The sequence below is a fragment of the Delphinus delphis genome, chromosome 6, assembly GCF_949987515.2.
Source record: "Delphinus delphis chromosome 6, mDelDel1.2, whole genome shotgun sequence".
In the NCBI taxonomy this organism is placed as follows: Eukaryota; Metazoa; Chordata; class Mammalia; order Artiodactyla; family Delphinidae; genus Delphinus; species Delphinus delphis.
The window spans coordinates 58,441,636-58,461,514 of NC_082688.1; the positions used below are offsets into that span (position 1 = coordinate 58,441,636).

General features: G+C 36.5%; 1 protein-coding gene across 6 annotated transcripts in view; it reads right to left on the minus strand.

Annotated features, from left to right (window-relative positions):
• The window catches only part of PTPRD (protein tyrosine phosphatase receptor type D), a 2,140,681-nt gene that overhangs the window by 306,326 nt on the left and 1,814,476 nt on the right, over window positions 1-19,879 (minus strand). For all 6 annotated transcript variants that reach the window (XM_060014745.1, XM_060014746.1, XM_060014743.1 and 3 more), the window contains 2 exons: window positions 13,240-13,385; window positions 9,720-9,861 (listed from right to left, as the gene is read on the minus strand). In XM_060014745.1, coding sequence (XP_059870728.1) covers window positions 9,720-9,861; window positions 13,240-13,385 — 288 coding nt within the window. The remainder of the gene's footprint in view (window positions 1-9,719; window positions 9,862-13,239; window positions 13,386-19,879) is intronic.

The following is a 19,879-nucleotide window of genomic DNA, read 5'->3' on the forward strand; positions in this document are numbered from 1 at the left end:
TTACAAATACGGCAGTGCCCTTTAATCAAAATAATTTAAAATGAATTATTGATAATTGTAATATTACTGGTAGTAATCGTATTGGTAAGACTAACGATATCCTCCACGATGACTCACATTAACTGAGTGCCTGGCACTTTGCTAAAAGCTTTACGTGGATCATCTCCTGGAATCACCCTCTCAAGTTCAGGCAATAGGCCTTAGTACCTCTACTTAACAAACAAAGAAGCTAAAGCTTAAGAGAAACGTGAGCAAAGCCACAGAGCAAACAGTGGAGTTAGGATTTGAACTCAGACATCTGTTGGCAGGACCTGAACTCGTAACCACACCTTTTTTCACTTCCTACATCCAAGGCAGTAGCATAACCGGAAGAAGAAAACAAACAAAAATCCTTTTCCATTACCTCTTTAAAGGTTGAAACAATATATGAGATTTTCCCACTTCTTCTAAAATACATAACTAATGATGCTGCATTTTCAAAGACGTTAAAAAAATTAATGGTTTTTATCTATTCTGTGATCTGGGACAGTCCAGATATAATAGAACAGAAATCCCATTTTAGGTATGACCTTAGTTTGACCTAGGCGGTCCAAGCAACTGACTATCGGGGCCTAATGTACAAGAAATTCTGAAGACTATGGGAACGTGTGTTAACACAACATTAAGCGCAAATGTACTAGGGGAAAAAAAGAAGTTAAAATTCTTAGATATTGCATATTAGAGAGCATTGTACCAATAAATGATCTTCAGTTGTTCCAAATAACTTGGCAATGCATGTATATTTTCAGACTCTCATGTTACCTTATTTCCATGTGAAAAGCTGATTTTCAGTCCTTTGGACTAAGCAATGTTTTATAAGGCACAGAAAACTTTTCCAGAATTGTCAGTCCTACCCTTTTTCCCATCACCATAGACAGGCACTATTCCAGACGCTGAGGATTCAGCAGTGGACAAGAGGGCCAAACCAAAGAGCTCAGCTTCAAACGGATAATGGGAGAAGGCAGCAACTTTTATATCTGAGTCACTGTGCCACATCTAAAGATAAGGAGCTTCAAGTTTAGACATAAGTAATGTGTCTAAACCCATATAGGTCAGAAACAGTGGACTACTGATAGGAACCCATGTCTATCTAGCTACAAAGAGCATTCTCTTTCCATTGTGGTTCCCTCTGTTTCACTACCTCTCTTTGTAGCGTTCATTCCATTTGCCTTGATTTTCTGGGTCTCAGTCACACTCTCCATCCTACAGTGACTAATGAAATAATGATCACTTTTGTCCATTATACATAGAGTGAGATAAATGCCTGCTCAAATGGTCTCAATACACTGTATGTGTTTACATAAACATATCTATATACCCCTCTTTGTATGTATACATTCATTTCACAAATATTTGTTGGGTGCCCAATAAATGCTAGGAACATTTCTAGGCCAGAGAAAAATATAATGGAGCTTATAGGCAAAGGGGGGAGGGAAACATAAAAGTTTCAAGAAATAAAGAATATAATTTCACATATTGCAAAGTGCTACGAAGCCAACACGTCATACACACACACACTACACTATATACATTGCATGTATAAAACATATATATATGTACACATACATATATATGCAAATATATTTCCCAAACAGAATTTTTGGTTTAACTATACAAGGTGTAAGTATTGATAAATAACAATCAACTTTACTAAAAGCTATCAAGTTCTTATGAGCTAATACTTTCCCACTATCTTTAATTTTCTAGTTGTCTGACTGATCTGTGGTTACCCATGCAATTAAACAAATACTCAAACAAAAAGAAGTATTCATACAAACTTAGAAGGATAGAAAATACCTGAAAGTTGTAATAATAATTTGCTAGTCTCACTCATGATACACAGTTTCACTCTTTTAAACAGCTCTTTTGGTGTTATATTCTGAAAAAATGTAGGCTCTCTTCTAGGAAAACCCAAACTGAGATCAAATTTTATTGCCTGAACACACACATATCATCACGTATGTGAGAAAAAAAAAAATTAATAGGGTTACCTTGTGGCCAAAATCTACTTGTTAAAAAAAAAATCCACTGTGTGAAAATAATATATGCATATTTAATGCAAGGATAAAGTTTAAAAATCAAGGGTAAATGTTAAAGATACAAAAAATAAGGGCATGGAAAGTTCTGAAATGTAAATTAAAACACAAGCTCATTTAGAAAGATCATAGATAAGACAGTCTTTAAATTGTCCCACTATCTTTAATAAGATATATTAAGAATACTAGGATGTATGTCATCATATTTGTGTTTAATGTGGCATTAATTCACAAGTCTTTTTTTTTAGTAAGATAAAATAAGTTACTTGCTCTTCTAAGGAGCTATATAACTAGGATTTTCATAATTAAACCCTAGATGAGGCATTTGGTATATCTATGCCCTAAATCCCCCCCAAATTATGCATGTACAACTTTGAAAACTACATCTTAATTAGTAGCTTAAAATAAAACTAATTTTGAAAGCCAGAAAGTTGAATTTTTAAAAATTGTTCAAATTTTATCAATGAAAGTCAACCAAATATCCAGTTTTAAAATATAAACATCAATTGCATATAAAGCACCGTGAATTGTTTGATATGTTACTTTCAGTATTTTTAGTAAACCTCTGCAAATTTCAACTCATATAGAGATGGTCAATATTAACTTAGTCACATGATTTCTCACTTGTGTAGTTTAATCTCTTTGGCCAATGAAGTATGTCCCAACCTCATTTTCTTCTACTACTACTCTTTTAACTTCTACTCTATTCTGAGCAACTACTGCTTATACCTACCTGTGATGGTTAATTTCATGTTCAACTTGACTGGGCCACAAGGTGCCCAGACATTTGGTCAAACCTTATTTTGGGTGTCACTGTAAGGGTGTTTTGGGATGAGATTAACATTTAAATCAAAAGACCCAGTAAAGCAGACTGTTTTTTCTAATGTGAGGGGGGCCTCATCCAATCAGTTGAAAGCCTGAATAGAACAAAAAGAATGAACCTCTCCCAAATAAAAAAATTCCTCCTGCCCAATCGCCTTCAAACTAGGATACTGGCACATTCCTGCCTTCAGACTCAAACTGAAACATCAGCTCTTCCTGGGTCTCAAGTCTGGGTCTGCCAGTCTTCACACTACACCATCAGCTTTCCTAGGCTTCCAGCTTGTTGACTCACCCTGCAGATCTCGGGTGTTGTCTGCCTCCTTAATCGTATAAGCCAATTCCTCATAATAAATCTCTTTACATATATAAACAAAAAAAGTATAAATATGCATATACTTATATGGGTTCCATTTCTCTGGAGAGCCCTAATATACCACCCACACCCACCATCAAATATTTAGCAATTTCTTACCTGTGTATATAATCAGGTTCATGAAACTTTCTCTATCTCTAACAGTCTCTCACACTAGCTCTGCCTGATAAAACCCTACATAGTCTTCAAGCCTCAACAGAGACCTCTTCTCTCCCATGATGCATCATCATGGTGGAGTTTTTCCACTTTGCACACCCATAGCACGACAGCACTGTTTTCGGTCACCTCCGCTTGTCTGTGGGTGGTGAGCTGGAAGAACATAGTTCTTCCTGGACAATGTCTTGTACATCATAAGTGAGTATCTGAAGGGCTAGAATACATTGTCACAACATAATACGGCAGGGATTATTTCTGACTGGGTGAAACCCAAAGGAAATCTTAGCTGTATGACCAAGAAAAAAATCATTTCAAACTCTCTGGACCTTGGTTTCTTCCATCAAACACGTAAGAGATTTGGCTCGGTACACCAAATTCCCTCCCAGCTCGACGTTTCTACGGCTCCATTAACAAATCAATCAACAGTAAACACTCACATGACTCAATATTCATTTTAAAATTATCTTAAAAAATATAATATGAAGCATAAAGTAGAAACTGTTCTCACTTAAATGCAGTAATTCACAAGTGCACTCATTCTCTCTGAGCCCTTTTAAGACATAACCCCAGCATGGAAAAACAAGTGATAATGATTAAAAGAAAACAACATGCATCACCAACAGGAAGGTCCTTAAAAGACTGATCACAAGGGAACACTCAGAGCCTCAGCTCACACACGCTCATTCTCCGAAATATAATAAGTTTTAATGTTTCTCCGCACTAGGGTCTCCACGGAACTGTTCACATGGGCTCCTGCCTTTGTCAACACTGATACGTAAAGAGTAGTTATTTGTAAGTACTACAGAAAGTCAGAAGTTTCTGTTTACTTATATGGCTTTGCCCACCACCAGCTCTTTTCAGCATGGAAATGCAGTACTCAGAGAGGCTTTATCGTGTTGGTATCAATGTATTCCAAGTACTCAACTATTTTATAAGCCTTTTCAAAGAATCTTCACTCAGTACCGTAATCGTCAGCAAGTTTGTTCTGTGTTGGCCATCCTTCCTTTTGTTTCAGTCTTTCCTAAAAATCCTTTTGTGCGACAGTCAAGCAGCTGTGCTTTGTTCTTTAATGTTCCTAGCTTGGATCCCCAGCCGAGACCATTTTATAACATAAACGGCAAAGTACCATTTTCACAGCAGGGACAACTGTGTTCATCTTCAAAAAGAGGCATTAATAAAATGAGACTGTAACGAACATGCTAATTCTGATCACAGGGTAGTGCACGATGGCAGAGAGTTGACTGCCTTCTCCCTGAAAGATAGTAAAAGTTGTTTTTGTTTTTGTTTTTTAAACAACTGCTATAATGGCTTACATTTTTTTTTGAAACAGACCTATTATGCAAACATTTCTCTCCATTTCCCAGTGAAATGCCTTTTCTGTCTCATCCAACTGCTCACTGTGTGTTTTACTATATCAGTAACAGTCACCTTCAGGGAGCAGGGAGCATCTTTTTTCCATCTTGCAAGAACTGACTTGTTGAAATAAGCATGTCACCAAATCACAGAAAGCTAGAAAGCAGGGATCTGAGTGATCACCAATTCACTGCCTTCCCTGTGCACACGGCACCAAGATAAATAAAGAAGTAAAAGAACAGGGAAGTTAATAGATTTGCTCAAGATGTCACAGCTACTGTGGGACAGAGCCAGAGCTGGAACTCAAATTACTGGAGACCTGGACTTGAGGACTTTGTGTATTATGTCTTGATGGTGATTATTCATAAACTGTGATGCACGTATGTGGAGTAGATCCTCAAATACAAGTGCCATTTCATAAGGTATACCTGTAAAACTAGGCAACTCAATTGTCTGTTTGGCCAGCTATCTTTTGTTGACAACAATTTTACTTTGTGTGTGCTCTAGGAACAAGCTAGAAGATAACAGCAACAATGGTATATATCATACTCTGTTTTCTTGTGGTAATGCTCGTGCTGGTTTGGGGATCAGTGTTATTTCAGAATGGGCAAGTCTCAGCAGATAATCCACTAAACTTAGAAAAATGACATAGTACATGCTGTTTTGGATGACAACAAAATGTGTATTTTCTGATTACTACCTAAAAAAAACACCTAAATTCAAGAAACATGACATTTAGACATCTCAGACTATCAGAGACAAAGTTGACTAAATTTTTCTAGAACTTTCTCTTAGAGAGGGGGAGTCATGTGAGCAAGAAAAAGGGATTCTTCTTTTTTTTTTTTGGCCATGCAGCACAGCACACGCATATGGAATCTTAGTTCCCCGACCAGGGATCGAACCTGTGCCCCCCGCAGTGGAAGCACAGAGTCTTAACCACTGGATCACCAGGGAAGTCCCAAGAAAAGGGGATTCTTGTCTTTCTACTTGTCTAAAACAGGCAGATGCTCCTGGACTCTTATAGGAAAGAAAAGTCTATGGAAGGTGATATCTCATTTTCCCTGTCCAGTGGTGGACAAGATATATCTGAGAGAACATTTTCATCCCCAGTTATCATACATTTACAAGTAATGTAATACCTTTAGACAAGAGGAAACTGTGGCCAGTGAACCAAAGATTCAGAAAGAACCAATTCCATCTGGATGATAATCACTCTTCTTAAAACACCCTCTCTGGTCCTATACTTTGCCCTTCACTGAAAGCTTAATATCAAATCCAAAGTCCTTAGCAGAATCCCACAATTAGGTAAGACTCAACCCTTAATAACCACTCAGTGAGATGTGAAGGCCTTCACTTAAAGTTCTGCGTAGAAGGGAAACGTGTATGCCAGCTATGCTCAGCCCCTTTAAGTGCTATAGAACTACGGAGATGGTATGTTCTTGTGTTTCCACAGGCAGGGCAACCAAAAAAAGTTTTAAGTGACCTGGAGGCCATAAGTACCACATTCAACCCCACTTCTCCCACTACTTCTTCCATGAACTGCAGCCTACAGCGTATAAATGGTAATTGCTCAAATATCTCATTCCAGGGTATGTTCAGCCCGAGCTTGTAGTTATCTTTCCTTATGAAAACAGTTTTTCAGAGCGAGGGTAATTTGAAACGAGCTACACAGGGAAGATTTTCCCTGAAGTACTCCCTTCAATGCACATGGGTGGTCAGAGTATTATTTCAATGTCTTCTGCATTAGCTGTACAGGTCAGATGATTAAATCTCCAATTAATTAGGTCCTCTAGTGGCCTGTGTGAAATAAATTAGTGATCTCCATCCAGTCCACTTAGACAAAACCCATCGTGACAGCTGGCACATTTTTGGCATTGTCAGCAGAGTGGGTAAAAAGTAAATGACCCATGTGGACAAAATGGGCATCTAACGATGGGTGTGGATGAAAAGTGCAAAGTATTTTCCATCCACTGCAGAGCAGAGAGCTTGAGTATCTGCCGATGTGATTTGCAAGAAAAAGTGAACTTAAAATGAGCACGAAGCCCATCAACTATGGAATGAAACTCTTCACATTCATCTAGTTAACTGTTCACAACGTTCATAATCTAGAAATGTCAGTTTACCACTGGGATATTTGTAAAGACTATTACTAATAGGATTACTGTTATTTAGAAATTTTAAACAAAGAGGTAACTCTAGGAAACAAGATAATTCCCAACTCCACTTATTTCATCCTATAAGGATATATAAAAATATTCTATTTTAAGGTAATGTTTAGACTACTTTTTCATTATCCAAAATACCTTTGAGTTTTTCTCATGAAACATTTCCAAAATTGCTAAACATAGTCTTAAAAAAATAAGGTTTAAGTACTTTACTAGAATTATAAATTTTCATACAAATGTACTTATATATGACAGATATGCACATAGAAAGTCAAGATTACATTAAAATTTTCAAATGTATTTGTTTTATGTGGGAGCTAGTTGGATAAAAGCAGATGAGATGGGAGGACCTCAGTCAACTGGGAGGCAGGAAAACATAAATCCATATGAATGTCTATGTAAAGTGATATTTTCCTCCAACTTCTTGTTAATTCCTTCCTCAACTGCATAAAGATTAAGTCAACCCAAGTGACTGCCACTGTTTCCTTTTAAGGGGTTTGTTCCGGGAACTCAGAAGGCGAAAACACCTAAAAAGTTTCTAATAACTTTTACTTGATTGCATCTTTGTAATACGTTTCTACATAATAGCATTAGTTATAAACTACATGAATAAGCAAAGATTAAAAGTTTTAAAGAAGACCAGCGAATCTGATTTAGCTTCCTATATGAATGGCCCCCAAAATTACTCAACAATCTTCAGACCTTTTATCTAAGTTTATGTGAACATATACATGTATATCCACATATATACATATTACAGTATGTATAAACATAGTCTCCAAGGTCCCTTTCAGCTCCGAAATCTGACTTCTAACTACTAACTGCTCTTTTTTTTCCTAAAGTCTTATTCTTACCTAACAGATTTTACTCCTCTCTTTACCTTTACAAATATTTAGAATTCATTTCTTTTAAAACCCATTCATACAGTTCAATTATCTATAGTTAACAGACTATGATTTCTACTCTCACTGATTGGGCTTCCTGTCCCTCATGAGTTGGAACTGGCTTTCATGCTTTAGAACTGGTGCCTATGAGCCCATCTGAGAATAAATGACCTTATCTGGGGTTGTATGGCCTGAACTGTGGTGATGTCTCTGTGGGGTGAGTCCTTACATGGCTGTCTGTTCCACACTCCATGGGATTCACTGTTTCTGACCAGCTTTTATGTTAGCTTCTGGGTTCTAAGTATCGCACTGCAGAAATAGTGCTAGAATTCTTACCTTGTTCAGAAAGCTGATCTAGCTCCTCTTATTTTATATAGGTCTGTGTCCTGCTGGAGAGTTAAAACTTCAGCCCTAAATCATATAGTCCATTTGGTTATTACCTTGGTTTATAAGATTACAAATTATCTCTTATCCGAAGCACTTGAGCACCTGGAAATTTCTTTCACGTTTGTAAACCTAACCACACATTTAATTGTATTTTCAAATATTTTATCAACATGTCTATATGTTTACAGGGGGATGGAGAATTTCCTATATGAACACAGTGTGTCATAATGGCCAGAAATGTAGCTCAAATTTGACTTGTTTGTTTTTAAGCAGCGTTCTGTTACATGCAATTAAAAGATCTATATCCAGTTGGTCAATATTTCCCCTAAGACTTAGTAAGATTTTATAGTACTTAAAGCACAGTGTAGGATGTATATGTAAATATTATTTTCTAGACTTCTCAGATTGACTGATTAATTTTGGTACTAAACAGATCTAAAAGAAAATATTTTTGATTGTATAAAACATACAGAGAAACATACATGCCTCAAAGCGGGGGTGGGGGGGGATGGAATGGAGGAGAAATGCTCTCACTCTATATATGTTCCTCTAAGATTATTCAATTATGATCTCTTCTTTCTAATTCCATTCATCTGAAGAAAGGCTATTTTACTAAGTTGTGGAATCAAGCAAAGCAAAGTTCAAAGCAATACAAAACAAACAGACAAATGCAAGTGTGTATGAGAAAGAAACAAAGGCACAGAGGGTTAGTCTGGAAATGTCAACTACGACGCAAGCCAAATTAGGCAATATTCTTATCTCTATGCAAAAGATTGAATTACATATATAATACAACAGAGCATTATTAATCACTAGCCATTATTCTCTAGCACTGTCATTCTAAAGGAAGTCTTGGAAGTAGATACACCGTACTACAGATTTAGCAAGTCAGCCCATGCTTTGGGCACGTTGCATAAGCCACATAGCTGGAAACACAGAAGGGGACACACTGTTTCCAATCACTTTGCATCAACAGATGTTAGTTCAAGAAATATAAAAGACTGAAACAAAACACTTTTTTAGGACATAAAGAAGAAAGGTGCCTTTCTTGTTCTTGATTCCTCTGCTTAATAATAACTCATCTTTAGGTAGTAGATATTCCTTTAATTTTGCAAACACCAATGTCAGCTTTGGTAATTTCCAAAAAGTAGTTGCTGACCTAGATATGAAAAATCCACACACAAGTGAAGCTAACATGCAAAACAGTAGCATACCCTGCTTCCTATCAAGGCTCTTTACCAAAAATCAAAATGGTATCTGGCATTTGAAATCAGCACTTCTTTGGGACTTTCTTTCCTTTCCCCGACTAGCATTTTTTAAGTCCTAGGAGAGAAGGCACCCTCTGTCTATTTAAATAAAGTTTGACCCTAATCAGTATTTTACTTCAATTCATTTCCCATTTAAGTGTCATGAAAACTGTAGTCTTTTCAATGATTCTACAAAAGAACACCTGTGATACAGAATTTCAACTACACAAGCAGCAGCCTTGCACTTGAATACTTACCTCGTAAAACTGTGAGTCTGGTGGATACACTTATTTCTCCCACGTTATTCGAGGCCACACATTCATAAATTGCCTCATCTCGCGGAGTCCGTAAGGGTTGTATTCTGAGAACTGATCCAGATCCATCATCAAACTCTATTACCTATTAGAGGAAACAATAGCTGTCACAGGTGTTGTTACTATCATCTGCCTCTCAGCTAAATCTCTTAATGCAGTGGTGAACCAGCCATTAGGCTCAGAATAAACTCAGAAGCATTTTGAGACTGAATTTTGATACAGTGATGAAACAGAATAATTGCTCTAATGTACTGAATCCTATACGGCAGAATGGAAAGACATGAAACTACATATGCAAAAATGTAGATTTCTTGTCTCTACAGAAAACCATCCAAGGTTTAATCATGAAAATATTCTAGTATATGTATCTAGGGCAATTTGACCTTTTTATTAATTTTGCAAGAGACTTGCTGCTATGATGGATACACTTCTTAAATTATTTTGTCTCTGATAGCACATATGCACATGTGGATCCATTCAGTAATTGGACGATAAGGTGAAGAAATAATGTATGCATAGCTCCTCTGGTTTAAAATGTCTCATCCTGAACAGTATAGATGAGCAAACCATGAAGAGAAACTACATAAATCTAGTACTTAGGCAGCCAATGAAATGGCTTTCATAGCCCCAGAGACTGATGGCATGCATTAATTTTGCCATAAATCATTCCAGTATTTGTTTTAGCTTAGCATTTTCTGCATTTTTAGGGCATTCTTGCTGTAAAATGGAGGCTTGCTTCACCAGGCAGAAAATTAATGTCCTAAACAGTAAGCCTGAATTCACTATCATTATGGACTCTACTTTGAAACAGTTAGGTATTTGTCACCTACTCAAGTAATACTTTTAAAAAATGATGTTGATAATATTGATAAATATGCATACAAAACTGTAGAGTCCTCTACCTGTCTTTTCTATAACTCTGCTGTGTTTTTCCAGCTGTTCACTGAGATGGTGGGTTTTTTTTTTTTGCATTTCCCTATGAATAATATATCCATGTGCTTAAATTGTGAATAAATTAAGAATGCTTTATAAATAAATTTACGAGATGATCAATCCCAGATTTTGTATATAAGTGTCAACATACGGAAAAAAGAGATTGAATGTTTTTAAGATATGGCCACTTCAAGTCCTTTCCACATCCCATTTGCATTCTAAATTCACAGAGATAGTCAAAACATCCCATTTCTCAATGCACCACAATTTATTTTCAACTCTATTAAAAATATCACACACTTTAGAATGAATCTACTATGCATCGTGGGAGAATAAAGTTTCATAGCTACTGGAATCTTTGTCAAATATGCTATAATTTATATATATATATATATATATATATATATTTGAGCATCCTATAGCTTAATGTAGAGAAAGGTTTAAACATCTTTAATACTAATTTGAATTTTGATTTTTTTCAGTTTTATTGAGAAATAATTGACATACATCACTATATAAGGTTTAAGGTATATAGCACGATGGTCTGATTTACATATATTGTGAAATGATGACCAAAGTAGGTTTTAGCTAACATCCATCATCTCATATAGATACAATAAAAGAAGAAATGTTTTTCTACTTATGATGAGAACTCTTAGGATCTACTCTCTTAACTTTTGATTAATTGTTACATGTCATTGCATGCTTACATTTCTGAACTACTTCCTAGGTTTAGACCTATTTTCTTCAACAAACAATATACACATTAGATGCTAATATTGTAATCTCCAATTTGCAAACCCGATTTAACACCCAGTATTAATTATGTACCTACTCTAGGCCAGATGCTATATTTGCCACTGGAGATAGAAGAGGGAACAAAATCAGTCTCACTCATACTCTCATGGGCTTTAGAAACTAGCGAAACCAAAAAATACAATATACTGTTACAGATATGAAGGATTCACAGCCCAAGACACAGTACTATTTGATGTAGCCGCTTTGTGTTAAAATAATTTTTTCTGGATGTTTATTTGACTCTCATTAGGAATTATGTACTGAGCAGACCTCCTGCTTTGAAATGTTTACTGTTATAATTTAAAGTTTGTTACAAGAGTTTGTCAAGAAGCCATCATCACTAGCAAGCATGATGTCAAACTTCTTTGACAAAAAAGTGAATTTCATTTAAACTAAAAAGTATATGTGCACCAAAAGTCACACACACATCATTTCCTATGACAATGTAGGAAATATTTCTCAAAGATTAAGATATTCTTTTTGTTTATGTTTAAATCACTGTAGGTATCTGATCTTCAAACAAACAAAATTTTAAACTTACCATTTGTAAACTACAGGCCAGATTTCAATTTTCACCAGTGTAATTATGCTCTTTATGCATTTGGTCCATTTCCTGCTCTTTGAGAACTGGTGAAAAATGAATAAACTCACAATGCTCTGAATTTTGTCGTTGCTTTGTTTCATTTAACTGGGAATTGTTTTAATTTGCCAAACTGTGAATTAGGCTATAAAGTAGTCAGAAACTCAGGTAAGAGGAGGTGAGTTTCACATTTTGGGTCAGTTTGGAGGTCTAAGTGCTCTCTAAAAATCAGTCTATCCTCTTCATATCTTAAATTACAGGCATGGTATTGTGTGCTTCTTCCAATTTTTCTCTAAATAGCTTATCACCTATTTTTCTCCTCCAGAAGGAGCAAATTTATAAACCATAGGCTCCTTAAAAACACCCAAAATAAGATCTGAATTATGTATCATCATCTTCAATGCACTAAGCTTTCCTGAATAAACAAAATCGACTTCATCAGTAGGTTTATCAACTATCAACCTGGTTGGGTATGTTTCCTTCAGAGCAGTTCTTCACACTAACACACTGGAGCTAAGTTCTCTTTCTAGTCCATGCTACCTGTAAAACACAGGTGTGAAGTATAGTGGACAACTAAATCTGCTGTCCAGTATCTGTTCCCCTTCTTTCGGATAACAGGAACTTGAATTCCCTTTGGGAAAACACTACTCCCTCATTCCAAGCCATGGGGTTGGATGAAACTGATCTCATTCCCAGTAACTGAGGTAGATTCTGATTAACATAAATGAGTTAGTCTGTACCATCCAGCTGTCCACACAGACTGGTTCAGTGATGAACACGAAACTCAATAAGAGCCAATAGCACAGAAAGCTCTCACTCATCCTCTAGTCTCGGATGTGGGAGGATGTGAGACTGCATCTTGCCATCTTAAGGGGAAGCAGTCTGAGGATGAGGTTACAGATGGATGCTAAGAACACTGTTTGAGCCCTCGTACAAGCACGACAAAAGTCAGTCATCTGAACCCCCAAATTCCCTTTTTTAAAAAAGCTGAAGCCATCTAGCGTGAAGTTTTCCATCACACACAACATAAGGAATGGCATATCTCAGTGATTACAACATCTTGTATCAGAGAAAAACAAGCAAGTAACATACAAACCAAAAATTCAGCAGTTACATTCTTCCCCCAGAGAAACAGAACAATGGACCTAATACCTCAAATCTCTGATTGCTGACTTTCTTTCCTTTTTTGTTCCAGACAATTTTAGGTCTTGGGTCTCCTGTCGCTTGGCAAATGAAAGAGGCAACTCCACCAGAGACCCCTGTCTGGTCAACGGGAGTTCGTGTAAACCTTGGAGGTGCTGAAATAAAAAGAAATAAACATCACAATTAGATGGAAAGTGGAAACACAGACTATTACCCCACTGCCACTGCTCTCTCCAGAGCCCTCAACCCTATTTCGGTCAATACATACATCCCTACACATATACAAGGATTATAAAATTAGGAAAGCACCATTTACATTTGAGGGTAGTTAAAAGGGGAGGGAGGTAACTTTCTGGTGAAGTTATCTGCTAGTGCTTTTATTGCTGAAATCCGTATTATGGCAGAGATGCAATAACATTTGTAAAGCAACATCACACATTAATTTTTACTACCAGTATTAAAAAAAAATCCAATTTGTCCTCTGTAACAAAATGAGCTCATCAATCAAAGTGAGTAAAATTTTAGCTCTTTGCTTTGATGCCGCTATCAGGACATTGCCAGAAAGCAGCAGTGCCACTATTAAAATTAGTGACATTTAAGAGAAATTCTAGGAAATTTTAAAGAGACAAGAAATACAGCCCTGAGTTAGACGGTTTGGCAAGAAATAGAAATAGGATAATATGGTAAAGTGACTCTAACCCAGATATTGTGTGCTGCCTTACTTTCAACTGAACTCCACAATCTGCATAAAAAGATGAGTCAAGAAGCCTCCAAAGTCATAGCAATAAAAATAATTTCAGTAAAGAAAGACGTAGACTTCAAGATTCCTAAGGACGAAAGGCTGACAGTCGGAGGTTTTTGAAATGTCCTCTGTCTCCTTTAAATGTTCCTAACATACACTTTCCCTCTTAAAAGCCTGCTTGTTATCTACCTGGTATTTCCGGATCTAGAAATCTATCATATGAAAATTATATAAAATGTAGACAAATATTTATGGACAAAGATATTAACCACATATTTTATTTACAAAGATTATAAGTACTCAAAACATCAATTATTATAGGAATTGATGGTGAGATAAACTGGCATAATGATGGAACGTCATACAAATAGTAAATGTTGTAATTATAAAGTTTTTATTATATGCCACGAGAAATACTTATGACTCAATGGTAAGCCACGAAAGCATCACACAAAATTACAGATGAGAGATATCAGGTAAAGAAAAATGCACCCCAAAAAGGATAGGACAAAATATGCCAAAACATTAACGACGGTGGTTTGGGAGAAGGTATTTTAATTATTTTTCCTACTCTTCACATTTTTCTTGCTTCTTTGAGTTTTGACAATTAAGTTACAGTTGGACATTTTTTTAAACTCAAAAACATTTTACTTTCCCATTTTATTTTCTATTTTCTTACCCCTATTACAAAGTTTCTCTTGCCTCCGGCCAGTTTTCAGTGATACGTCATTGAAACAAGGATTTAGTAACCATAGCTAAAGTTTATTTTGAAAACTATCCTTAGATTCTAAGTAAGAAGAAAATAGCAAAGTTCATCATTGTTTGCTCATCACCAGTATTTTCTCCGCCTTGTTTTCATGTTTCCCCTGTGATGCTCCTGCTGGCCTGACGGTGTGTGTCCTGACCTTCATCTTGATTTTCCTGGAGTCAGGGAAGACAGATTTCCTTCTCAGCTTCACCATTTTGTATGTGTAACATCTTGAGGGGGTGCCTAACTTTCCTATCTCTTAACTGTAAAAATATGAAATGTGAAATAGATTATTTTGCAGAGATCCCTTCCAGTTTTAAGGTATTAACTTCCACGATGAGGGAAAGAAGGGAGAAGAGAGGTGAGTGGTATCTTTGTAATGCTGATGCTGGGAAATGAGTCTCCACTTCCTCAGGAAATTCAACTTGGTGTTAGTAGAACTGGTGAAAACCCAGGTACCTGTTTGTTCAGAAACCCTAGGAATGAAAGTGGGCTCTAAAAATGCTGCTAGATACCACATCCAACAGCATCTCAGAGTAGCAATACAAACTGGATGATTACCAGAACTGTGAGCAATGTTTAAAATGATCTGAAATTGATTAACAGTGAGAGGAATAAAATACGCAGTATACTGATGTCACTTTTCTGTCACAAACAAAAAAGATATTAAAAGTTTTTATGGTTTTCATTCTGCTGTTGCAAACAATGCAAATTGATAATAACTACTCGCTTGTCAGCATCTAAATGGAAATTATAATTATGAAATTAAAATTCCTAGGGAGTTTCCCTGGAAAAACAAAATGTATTGCATTGCTATTTTAAGTGGTACAGCACTGTCATTTTTAGGTACTTCCCTTTTTAAAGTCCATAGCTTAAAAACTGTCAACCCTAAAGGAAAATGAATTTTAACAACCCAGCTTCCCATTTAAGTTCTGTTTTGAAATTTCTCACAAGAATGTATGGACTGGGAGGAGGGCTGTTGCATAAGATGACTATGTACTAATCAGAAACTAAATAAACAAAGAAGGTACGATGCCATTTTTGATGCACTGGGATTTTTTTTTAAGGGAAAGTATCCTATTTCTCATCCTAAAGAATGAAGGGAATTTGGAGATTCTGACAATCTGCAAATAGGCAACAGTTACTCGGGAAAGTGCTTCCTAAATACTGAGTGGGGACAGTAAGAAGTCGAATTAATATAAAACCTAGAAGTCTTATTTCTAAGTGGAAAGCATAGGAGGCAAGTTCCCATGTTCTCAAAAAGGGATGCAACTATCATTCCAATGTTCAGATGTGTTTTTCTTTTATCTTCATTTTCTGGTCATACCTTACAGTTCTCATGCAAACACTGACAAGTTTAAAGATATAACCACTGGATGCTACTGCAAGGATCTTTTCATTTTTTTAAACTTAATTGATAATTTTACTTTTCAAAAATTTTTATAGGAGTATAGTTGATTTGCAATGTCGTGTTAGTTTCAGGTGTACAGCAAAGTGAATCAGTTATACATATATGTATATCCACTCTTTTTCCGTTCTTTTCCCATACAGGTCATTACAGAGTACTGAGTAGAGTCCTGTAAGGATTTTATTTCTGAAGATGAAGTCAAGTAATATAATTAACCTAATGAACTGTGGAAAATTTATTGAAATAACCAGTTAGGATCTGTTTTACATCTGGGACTGTTTTTCTAAATCCCACTACACCCCACTGTAGTGACTCAGTATTCTTCAAAAAAGCAGCCCGAAAAGGGTCCTTAAATTTATTCTTTAAAAACAAACACAAAAAATGAAATTGATCACATTACATTGTTTAAAGGCATATCAATTATTTGCACACAGTTTTTTTTAATTTTTAATTTTTTTTCTAAATATATGTTAAAAAAAAATAGCCTTCACAGACAAGAAAGTCATGACTTTCTTATGGGATCTGATGTCAATTTTTCTACATTTGTCAACCAAGTCCAAACCATGGAAAGGATAAGTGCCATTACTCTATGATGCAAGGTTAACACTCTAGATGATATAGTAAAATCCTTTCAGTGAGCATGTTTGTTGCATAAATAATCATCTTGGCTAGTCAGATGCTAACTGTGATGCTGTCAATGCTAGGCAGATGGCCAAAGGAAACAGATGAGAAAGAAAGAAGACTAAACATAACTCCAACAAACGCTAGGAGCAAGTAAGAATCTTCATTCCTAGAGGGGTCTAACAACACACAGCACCCACTCCCCCTTGTCTGTATCTCAGTTTAATAGAAGAAACTAAATGAGTCTTCTGCCTTCTTTTGTCAAGGGTATGTCCATATTTAAGTCATGCTCTGAAGATGGGAAGAAAGAGAAGAGAACCCACGTAAAAGAATAAAACAAAGACTTCCACTACACAGTCACACAATAGGACAGCCTCGGGTCTTAATAATCAAAGTCCCCATGATTATCCCATGAGATACAACCACAGATATTACGCTTGGTTTAAGAAAATAAAGAACTATCGGGAATATAAAGACGGAGAAAAAGACATTAAAACTTTACAGTCACCAATATTCAGATAAGTACCCTTCCATTATTGTAGCTAACTGCCATTGCTATCCACCTACAGCTGCCAACATTGTGCTCTGCAAAATGCATTTCTGTTCAAGCTGGTTTTGACAGGTAAGGAGTATGACCTTCTATTAAACTAATGCCAAGCAGAGGTCAGATTACTGTTAGACCCAGAAAGTCTATTTTCTAAATGGAAAATAGAGAAGCTAAACATGCATATGAGTCAGAAAAGAGGCATGCTGGATATTCTAGAACGTGTCTGCCGTGCTCACGTGCTGTTCAAAGACTGCATTCTCGGGATGCATTCACAGAGCAGACAGGAGCTCCAGGAATCAAGTAGATTATTATTTCCTACACAGCTTGAGAGGAGCCACAGGCTGCTGATTGATTTTTCCTTCTAAGAGGTTAGATTGCTTCTTACGAGTATAAGCAATGCACGGTACCTTTAATGCAATGACTGTAATATTTTGATGCCATATCAGGTCTCAAGTTGCTAGGCTTTCTGAAGACAAGATGATAAGCCCAAAGAGCATATAAGGTGATTAAATTCAGGGGACAGAACGTACCAAGACCAGCAAATTGCCTTTGACCATCCTTAACAAACTGCTCAAAGACAAAACCTTCCTTTAGTACACTACATTAAGTAGAGCTAGACATAAAGTGAGGAGAACACTGACGTCCACTAGTAGCATCCATGGAAGAAAGGGATTTACGAGAAATTCTTAAAGGTTAACAAGACGACTCAGGTTTGTGGGAACTTGACTGGCCAACTGAGAATCACTTAAAACAGGTCCCTGGAAAGGACCACATGCTACAAAAGTGAAGAGATGAAATGATGGTGCCATTTGCCTAATTTAATTCTAATGAATAAGCCACTTCTGCAGACATCAAGGAAATATGTGGCACTGGGAACAAAACTAACAGCATGTAAATACTTGGCTTTGTTTCTTTCAGCTGATTAACATTTCCTTAAACAGAGAGTTTTGATTTTAAAGGGATATTTGTCACAATAATGTACTTAAAATCTTGAAAGGGGCAGGTTAATAATGTTATTAAACGATACTGAGGGAGAGGATGAGGAAATGTTCAGTAAAAATATATAGGTAGTCCTGTCTTTAGGAATCTACTTCCTCCCTAAAAGGTATCTGTAGAATTTATGAGACTGTCAGGTGACCTCATCTCTGTTCTTTCTTTTTCTGCAAGAATCAGGGTGAGGGCTCTGAAGGGAAGCTCAGGAACAGGGGTCTGGAGGTCGGTGAGAAATGCAAAGCATAGGAGGTGAAGCCGGGGTGATGCTAAGGGCCATGGCCAGGTCTGAAGGTTTAGGGGGACAAGAGCCATTGTCACAGGGTTTACATTCCCGTCCAGTTACAACACACTCTACTGCCACTGCCCCAAACACAGAAAACGGCCAAAGTTTGTGTAGATGATGGATTTTCTGTTCTGATTCATTGGGGTAGGTAGCAAAGTGTGCCCAAGATAGCAGTACAACTGTACAGGCTCATGACAAGGGAAGAAGGGGGGGGGGGTCCCAGAGTTGATGTTTAACTGTACGGAGGGCCAGGATCCTGGCACAAGACACCAGGCTGGACTGGTTTCCATGGCAGATGTTCTACATAAACCCGGGCCTGTGGGGACATCTATCCTATCACATGGAATCTGAACAGGGTCACCTCTGACATCCATGGCCAGGATGGACCTTCAAAGTCAGACTGTTTTTGAGCCATCTATGATATTTTCTTTTTAATACAACTCCACAATCTTTTAACCTTAAAATCTGATTTCAGGAGCATTATACTTCAAAATGGGATAAAGAAATAACTACTCTTCAGTGAATTCCATGCACTGGACTAAATGTTTTATATATCTTATATGCAGTGTTTTCCATAGTCCTGTAAGAGTATACCATTACTCCTATTTTATAGAATTTTAGAAAGCTTTATAGTACTACATAAATTTACAAGGGAAGAAAGAGTCAGGGAGAAAACGGGAAAAAGAAAGGAAGGAAGGCTCACTGAGGTTTAGCGTGAATCATGGACTTTTGATCTAATTGTGAAGTCCTGATATTTTTACTGTGCCAAATTAGAAGATGGAAAGTTACAAAGATGCTGCACAGACAATATGGTATAACTCAATTTATAGTGTATTTTCAAATCAAATCTGTTTTACTTAACCATAAAAAGTATACTGGCTGTTTTCTCACGGGTTTGGTAAGTACTTTGTGCTGTATTACAGCAATTATTTTTCACTAGATAAGTGAGAAAGTTCACCCAGAATGCGCATGGAAGTTATTTTCCTAACTTCCAGGAGCCGATTGAAATCAGGGATACATAAAGTGTGATGCCTGGGCAAGAGAGAAAAATCAAAGCCACAAAATTCAAAAATAAATCACATAAGTTCCAAGTGTAGTATGGTAGAATACTTTTGTATTTTTCTACATATAAGTTCAATTTGTTCATGATGGCAAAAGACAAGAAAGTTCTTGACATCAATTTCCTCTCTTCCTTTTCAAGGCATTTTGACAACATACTCTATGCATGTCTAGACCATTAATTTTTTTTAACATCTTTATTGGAGTATAATTGCTTTACAATGGTGTGTTAGTTTCTGCTGTATAAC